The sequence below is a fragment of the Typopeltis vanoorti genome, chromosome 18 (assembly GCF_054136105.1).
Source record: "Typopeltis vanoorti isolate ZY-2024b chromosome 18, IOZ_Tvanoo_1.0, whole genome shotgun sequence".
Lineage (NCBI taxonomy): Eukaryota > Metazoa > Arthropoda > Arachnida > Uropygi > Thelyphonidae > Typopeltis > Typopeltis vanoorti.
The window spans coordinates 102358375-102367822 of record NC_143566.1 but is presented as its reverse complement, the minus strand read 5'-3'; the positions used below and the strand labels follow the sequence as shown (position 1 = coordinate 102367822).

Here is a 9448-nt window from a genome sequence, read left to right as displayed (position 1 = left end):
CTATTTTTTGTAAATCTTATTTTATTTTGTTAAAATAACATATAATTATTTATTTATTATAGATACAAGGCTGAATTATGACGAGTGTCGCTGTTGAAAATATGAAAAGAATTATATTTTTTCAATTATCATTGCATGAAACAAATGCACTGCGATCTAACACCGATATTCGTTTGCGCTTGTCATTGCTATTGATACGAAACTTTTATTATTGGTGTTTGTTCGTGGTGAGGATGAAATATTTTAAATAAAGCAATTTTTTAATATGTAAAGTTCTTCTTCTTCTTTCTTCCATCATCTATATGAATGATGATGACGCCGAATGAACTCTTTCCACTTCTGTCTGTTCCGGAAGAGTCCGAACAATTCTGTCCAGTTTGGTGTGCTTGTTGTGATTTGGTTTTCAGGTCCTCTCTTGTTTTTTTTTTTTTTTTTTTGTCTATCCATCTAATTCTGGGCCGTCCTTTGGATCTTTTACCTTCCATCGTTGTATTAAAAAAAATGTAAATTTATTTATTAATAAATTCGTTACTGATTAAGAATTTATTTTATATATATATATATATATATATATGCTGCAACCCCACTTAAAATTTTCACCGGCTGCCACTGGATAAAATATCAAAATTATGGTAAATATCAAAAAAAAATTACACATGAAAAAATATTGTTCATCATCGATAAAATGATACAATTTAGTATAATTCAAAATTACTTAAAAATAAAATCCATTATCATAACCCCAATAATCTTCTAAAATAAAAACTATGACAAATGTCTTTAATTATAATGTCCAAATATTTAAAGAGACGGAGTAAACACGATAAGCACTACCAACACTGTACTATTGGTGCAAACTGCATATAAACAACAGTGGAACTGCGCGACGGACAGTGCTGCATTACGCTAATAGCTCGCATCTCACTATGACGCGCATATGCTTGCGCGCGTAGCAATATGACACCGTGGTAAACAGTGTTGCCAGCGTCCTTCGCCCTCCTAAGTGCTACAAGATGGATTTTCATTATTTCGTATACAAAATAAGGAAATTGTATAGGATTGTTGATGATAAAATTAAATATTACAAGCAAATATAAATAAATTATCGTAATAAATATATTTATATATCGAGAAAAATTCGGGGTGCTGCAGTTCCGCAGTGCCTATGCACGAGCCGCCCCTGGGTCTGAGTATTGGGACGTTATCGTTATTTAGAATTGGAGCAGAAGCAACAAACAAAAAATCTGAGGCCGTTCTGTCTGTTCACTACGTGTGTGTTTCTGGCTGGTTTCCTGTTTTTTTTTTCATAAAAAAACCTGAGCTTTCTTTCTTTCTTTTTTTTTTTTTTACTTCAAAGATCTATGCAACTTAATTTAAGGAACCTGTTATAAATATTGCGCAACGCACTGGATGGTTTCATGCCGTCATCAAGAAAAAATGCATCCAGGGAAACTAGCTCATTTTCACCCTTTCACATGCACAAATCATTCATAATGACTTATCAAATAAATTGGAGATAACGGAAATTGGAAAATCTACAGTCCAGATTGTCCCAGCTTAGTTTCTATATCAGATCAGAAACAATTACAATAATAACGACAATTCTATTTATATTTCTCCAACTACATCACACATTATTGTGTTCAAAGCGCTGTCTATATGCCAATTTATGAATGAAAACAACATATACGTTTTATTTTAAATTATGTATAATGAATTTAACATAATTTTAAGGCTGGTCATAGTTAGATTTCAGAGTTAGAACTTTTAATATTAGAACTCAGAACTTCACCCGTACAGACATCGAGTGCTTACCGAGTTCAAATAAATAAAAATTAAAATGAAAAAAAAAAAAAAAAAAGGGAGGGATAAAACTTGGAATGATATCTTCTATGTAATCTTCAATAATGTAGGCGTTATAAGAGCCTACTACGCCTACAAATTTTCTACTGTTGGATAAATTAGATGATTATACATTTTGATTTTTTTTTTTTTCAGCTTGGTTTTTCTATTAATAAGATAAAACCAAAAAAACTTTCTTCGTTGAAAATCCTTGCGCGGGGGGGCTGAGATTGTCCGGGTGCCAAACAGTATAGAAAAAGTTCTTTCACTCTTTAATTGGATCCAAACTATCTCATATTTCTAGAGGTCATGTGTTTATTGATTTTTTAATCTGATATAACCCATGATCTCCGGATTTTTACCGGAACTATGCATGATTTTGGTGTGCGTAATCAGATTGCTCTATCGCAGGAAACTAAATTCCTGAAAGATGATCTCAAGTCGCGTTTTCCATATCCGTGTTAGACAATTTCCATTAAGAGGAACCGCATATGAATCAAGCAAGCAGATACGGATATTCTGCTTGGGCGAACAAGACATTGACACAGTAATTAAAGAAAGGAAAATATTTATGGAGGATTCAGAAGAACCCTATATCCGCGTTGTTACTTTTATTACTTGTTAGTAGTTAGGGTTTGGATTTGGAAACCCATATGTTATTGGTATGCTACTATTGATATTTGTTCTGAAATTATTATTGTCTTCCAGGTGGCTGGATGCTTTCTTTCTTTGTGAATTTTGCATGTGATCTATTGCCATTCTCTTAATCTATTATTATACGGTCAACCCAAGGTGTTGCCCGTATAATAATAGGATCATCGCGGAAGTTTCTAGTTGCATAATATTCTTATGTACAGGGTCGTCGCCAGATTAGATTGCTCCCTGAGGCAAACAATTAAATATCGCAATGATGGATTATAAGACAAAAATATAAGAACATTTCCATTGCTATTTTGTTTTTATTACAAGAGAAGCATTAATGCAAAACGATTACATAATAATAATATTAGATTAAATGTTTGCTCTACGGGGATATCACACAATAAAACTGTTTATAAGCTCTTCTAAATTTAAATTATAAGCTACCGCGTCTATCGATATAGTTGCTACACCAGCTAATCTTTCTTGGGTCATTGCTGTTCGCAAATAATTTTTAATCAGTTTAAGCTTGGAAAAACTTCTTTCCGCACTTACTACGCTAACAATGACGGCGCATACCCCAATATGGCTGAACGAGCGCCCTTATTAAGCCTCGCCGTGAGGCAGGCTGCCTCTATGCTACACCCTGTCGACGGTACTGCTTATGTAATAACTTTATTAAACAGTTGAGAGGTAATTAAAAAAAATGTTACCGTAAATAATATAAAGTGATCCTTATTTTGCCTTTTTTTTTTAATCAGCTTCACATGTGAAAGGTTCGAAGACCTATGACACGACAGTGGCCTATATGGACAAGTGGTTAAAAGAAGAAAGGAATTTGTTGTGTTTCTTGAAGAAAGACCTGAGAGTCGTAATAATTGACGAAGTTTGTTCGAAAGAGCAGTTAAAACAACGTTCAAATTATAAAAGCAAATAATATAAATCATATAAATATAGATTGCGAATTTGTCAGTATTCTATTTCTATTCATTTTACTTTGTTTAATCATTTCACATTACCATCAACATTTTTTTTGTAAAGAAACTTTCAAAATTAGTTGCCGTACATCGCCCTTTATATAAGCTGTGCAGAAACTACTCCTAGCTTCTCTCATCCCTTTTTTTACGTTGCTCCATCCACGAAATACGATCAGCAAACCCATAGTACATTTTGTACCATGGGTAGGCTACGCATATTGCCTCCCCAGTTTTATCAATCTCAAATTATCTTCGAAAATTTGATGTGTGTAGATTTTTTTAATAACAGAAAGATAAACAAAATCCATTTAAATCAAATGTATTTCATTTCTTCCCCGCGCCTAGCAAGTACTTGCCATTCGATCGGAAAGATTCGGTTTCGAATCCCATGAATAAAACGAGAAACCATTCTTAGTTTGTTTGTTTCTTTCTTCTTCTTCCTCTTCTTAACATGGAATTTAGGCCAAGTGGCCTGTTCCGGTCTCATGCCAAATAACCCCTGGTTTTTTTTTTTTTTTTTTTTTTTTTTTTTTTTTTTTTTTTACTTCCTGGAAATCGGATTTTTTTTTTTCACATAAAACTGGATGGAGGTGACTAAAAAAAAAAACCATCTTTACCGGGTAACGGCATCTTGCTCCGGGCTGTACTTTCTCTTAAAAACCCAGTGCAACGTATAGATTTTCGAGTGAGAGATTATTGGCTTGTTGTCATTGTTAAATGGATTTCATTACTTGTATTATAATCCCTGTTAGTAGTAATAAAATAGAGAAAAAAATAGCGACATGAACTTAAGATGTTGGCATTTGTAGGCAGAATTTTGCAGTGCACTTTTTTTTTTTTTTGTAGTCACAATATATATATAGTGTGTGTAAACACACACACACACACACACACACACACACACACACACACACACTATTTCCTATCTATGGAAAATAGGGAAAAAAGGAATTCCAAATAGCCAGAATATTACAAAATTGTAATGTGAATATACATCAATGGAATCAGATGATATTTCTTCACATGTATCAGGAGGGGATACAAACCAATAGCGACTTCCCTGATCAGGCCGTTTACTTCTCATCTCTGGTAAAATTCCAATGGAGTGAGTAGGAAGATGACAAAATATTTATGTTGCATAAAGGAGGAACCAAGACAGAGGTAGTAATTTTTAGCTTGATTAGTATTTCAAGAGCAATAGAGAAAACACTGGAAAAGATGGTCACAGATAGAATGCAAGAATGGGTCAATGAGAATAGGATACTCTATTGGGAAGTTTTGGTTTATGTTTTTTTGGAATTCTGACCGATAAACTAAAGCTACGAAGCCGGTGAATTGTGTGCTGGTCAGTTTTTCTGTTTTTCGGAATAAAAAAAAAATTCGAGTTTCCAGGAAGAAAAAAAAAAAATTCCACCAGTCGTATGAGACTGCCTCATTCACTTATGTGTAGGGAGGTATAAACATCGGAATCTTTCTATGGCAGGCATTACTAAGATGCACTTCTTATTCCTCTCGTGCTAAGTTTACTAGTAAATCTTAGTAATTTATTCAGTTTCTATAATAAAGTGGTAGCTGGTGTGGATGTACCACATAGAACTGTATCACAAATTGAGGCAAATGATGACCTATATAAGAGAATGGCTAAGAGAGATAGACATCAAACAATAGCATATGATGGAACAGAATCAAGTAGAAGACAGATGACCAGTGGTGTACCACAGGATTTGGACCGCTGTCATTCAGTCTGCACATTGATGGATTATTATTATTATTATGTGACCTCACCAAACAGTCCAAGGACTCATCGCTGAAGGGCATTGCACTAAACTGTGGAAGGCAACAGTTAATAAAGGCGATATACAGATTCTGCAGAATGACAAATACACTAACAATATTATTATTATTATTATTATTATTATTATTTATTAATACAGAAAAAAAAAAAAATAATAATAATACGTTGCTTGGATGTTCAAAAACACACTGATGAGGAAGGATGATCGAAACATATTAAGTTATTAAAGGGGTTTTTAGAGTAGATGATGAAGGGAAGAGGAAAAAACGTGGAAAGTTGAATCAAATTGGAGTTATCAAGAGAGACAGACATCGTGGAATAGGGCAAGGAATGGGAGGACTAAATGTTTCTTGCAGAATGGCGAATGAGTGGAATGAATTGCTAGAATCTATTGTGTGTGCACTGTCAGTGAGCTTACGAACATGTAAGGTGAATACTGGGTTGAGTGTGAACCTTCTAAGTTGAGTCTTTGGACTTCATTTGGATGACAGTGTATTAATAATAATAATTGAACGCTTTTCCTGATTTGATGGCAGTGGTGTATGTTGTCTATACAGAAGTCTATTGGTTTGGCTGAGTTGTCTCGAGCTGAATCGGAAGTTAATAGCGAGCGATTTCCCAATTGTTTGCTTATTGTTCGGGACGATAAACCCTGCTCCACTCGCAATCACCTGAAAACCACTTTTGCGCTTTTTTTTCCTCCTAGACGGAATTCGAAAACCGAGATTTGACTAAAACGGAGCACAACGGTTCTTTTATGAAATGTGTCATTGTATCCGTCAGTGTGCTACGCAAACACTGTGCATGATTATATCTATTCTGCATGCTGATAGATATAAATTATATCTATCAGCATGCAGAATCATGCTGATAGATATAATTTATGTTTTAAAAGTAAACTGGTATAATGGCATTCACTTTTCAAAAGATTTCTGCTTGCCAAATAATATGATTACCATACAAAATAAGATTATATTTTGCTCTTTGAAACATTACACATTAATTACTAAAAGAAAGAGCTATAAAGCTTCATTTCGGCGATGTAAAAGACAAAATGGATACTAGATCCAACATTATTTCAGCGGAATGTTTGTAGAAGTAAGAAAATTTCGTAACCTGAGAGGTTAAGAAGTATCTCGTATTGATTTTCATCGTCCGCTTAAAAATCTTCAATTTCCGGTTTCTTCAGTTTCTAGTTTTGTCCTCCAGGGGCGAATTCTCTATGCTTGCTGCGCAAACTCATTAATTGAGAAAGAAATAATATTTATTTGTTAATAAATGCATTCATTTATGACCATTCCATTTAGGCTTTTATTTTTGTACACAGAAGACGTCTTAAGGTTGCGCGGCAATAATTGAGCTTTGCGTTGTGTATCGAAGGCCGATGCTTGCTCGTCTAGTCAAAGCTCCATTGGCTTGATCGGTTATAGAAGCTTCCAGGTCTTCGCTGCAGTACTGTGATTTCATGCGCGCGCATAGCCATTTCCGCTCCCTTCACGTCGTCTTAAACACAAAGCCATACGCAGTCAATGTAGCTGTAGCCAGTGAGCTTCAGCCAGCCTTTACAAGTGCGAATGTTGCTTGGGAAAATTAAGTTACAACCAACTTTTTATTGATGTTATTGACCAGTTCATAAAGAAGAACCGTAGGGTAGAATTTGTATTCAAGTAGCTAAATTGAAAAGGATAGAATATCATTTGTAAAATAAATGTTTTATTTGTATGATTAAATGTACATAAATTTCTTAATATATAGTTCTAAATGGGCAGTAATTCATTATTCCGCTAATCAGACTTCAATCACACCTCTCACTTCCTGAATCATAACAAGAGCAAGCGTGAATTTGAAGACCAGCATTCGCCCCTGCTGTCCTCCCTCCCCATTTTCACATGCAGTGTTGGGAAAGTTCAACATACTGTTATTAAATAAAATAAAACAATAAAAAATTAAATAAGTTATTTAATAAATAAATATTAAATTCAGCATTATTTCAAAGCCGAATATACAAACTATAAAAGTTTCGTATGAAATTTTACCACAGAGTTTACGGGAATACACTCGCTGGTATTTACGAGTTAGGACAACTTGTAAATACCGGCAAGTGTATTCTCGTAAGCTCTGGTTATCCTTATAGTCCTTATAAGGACTGGCTTAAAAGGGCGAAGCAAGAATGCTTTTCATCTTCCCCGTTATCTGTAGAGGACAGTGTAGGGATAAGGTGTTATAGATCAATTAAAGCTCTGATCATGGCCGGAGGGTAACAGCAATAGCTGAGCCTCAGTTAGAACTTTATTGGCTACAGCATTGCAATCCATTACCCTCCAAGTGTATTGATCACCGCATCTCACTGTCGACCGTAAGCTCTGGTTAAATTTCATAACACTCTTTTATAGTTTGTATATTCGGCTTTGGAATAATGCTGGATTTAATATCCACTTGATATTTATAATTTTTGCATCGCTGAAGTGAAGCCTTTTTGGCTCTTTATTTTAGTAAATATTAAATAATTTTTTTGTATGTTCTTATCTGATTTCTTTAGTGTTCATTGTCTAAGATCACCTCGCCCTTGAACGAAACTACGAAATTGATAAGGATTCCAAAATTCCTATTATGACAAGAAAAATAATGTATTATTAATTTTTAGATATATGATTTATTATTTAAGTGGGAGATTTATTTAAAAATAAAAAATAAAAACAATTTATTGACAATGTAAATATCGATTTCATAAAAGAAATAAAAAGGACTCCTCATAACACATATAAGATTACTTTTGTTTTTCAGAAGTCTTAGTTTCACATTAATTCGTTAACTATAGTTCCAGTGAACAAACAAATAAATTCATGGCATTGCCTGAATAATTATTAGATCACTACTTTTTATAAACACAGAGGGCGTGCTCAGGTACCTCTGATAACTGTTACTTTCTCTTTATGCATTCAGTCAGGTATGATCTCTCTCTCTCTCTCTCTCTCTCTCAGAGTTACTTTCATTTCTAAAAGAGGAAGCATACACGGAACAATTAGAGGATGGTTATCTCTCCAGTTTGTTGGCAGGTAATACCTGCAATGAGGGGTGTACCAAGTTAAATATAATAGATGTGGGTGAAGGAATTCCCAAATATGCACACAGATATCTGGAAAATCTATGGTATAGTGGCCTGTGCTCGATACTTAATTCCGCTTGTAATTAGGTTTTATGTTTGGAATTACTCCAAGGTTTGTAAGAATATCCAATGTTGCATCGGAAGAAGAAAAAAAAAAAAGCGGATATATTAACAAATATAAATGCCAGCGTATATTAGTTGCGTCACTAATATATTATTTTTTCTGTGACATGAAACATTCTGTCGAGATGCTAGCCAAAACGTGTTTATGCTGCATTGCTCATATATTAATCTTAGCCAAAATGTTTACTGTAAACTGTAACCGTATGCGAGATGAATATAATCCTAATCTTTATTTTCGGCCATGCAGACCTTCTAATAGAACGATTACTGAGTTTAGCAACCAACAAGGATCCTTATATTATATTCTTCCTAAGTTATATCCGAATCATCAGAAGAGACTAATGATGGAAGCATGTCAACAATTTTACAAACGATTAAACCTTCCATCAACACCATGCAATCTTGATGAGAATCTGCCTGTTGCACGTTCCGTCCGAGGCACAATGGAATGTCCCTTTTCCCTAAAGATGGATTTCGATCCTAACAGAATTCCAGAGTTGTTATTTACAACCAAATGCCCTTGTCGTCGGCCAAGATTTACTTTCATGAACAGTGGACTACAAGAAAGATGTGAAGAAGTGATCTACGATGTGCCGGTAATGTGGCGGACTGGCTGCTTAGGTGCCACTCATGTGTATCGTCAGGGATTTCAAAGAATCGTGACCGCTTGTGTGAAAACAATTTTCCGAGAGCCTCGTGGTAAACCAGTAATACCTGTAACTCAAACGCCAAGAGATTAAGTGGCAACCTAAACTAAATTATGGGGAATTAGGTCCACTTAAAAGATATATTTTCCGTAGTTTATTTATTTACTTATTTTTCTTTGCTTAGTTTTTACAAAGATTTAATTATGTGAAAGACTGTGATATTTTTATTTATTTATACGAATTAGTTTGTTGTGTATGATAAAACGCGAAAAAATAACGTATTATAATATTTTGCCTGAACAGGATATTTTCATTGTGA

At 34.3% G+C, this 9448-nt stretch overlaps 1 protein-coding gene across 1 annotated transcript; it reads left to right on the top strand.

Moving 5' to 3' along the window:
* Positions 1-8685: 8685 nt before the first annotated feature.
* Positions 8686-9222, top strand: LOC150096996 (interleukin cytokine-related protein 17.1-like). The gene has a single exon (XM_090408107.1). It carries the CDS (start codon positions 8686-8688, stop codon positions 9220-9222), a length of 537 nt encoding a protein of 178 aa, XP_090264233.1.
* Positions 9223-9448: the final 226 nt, after the last annotated feature.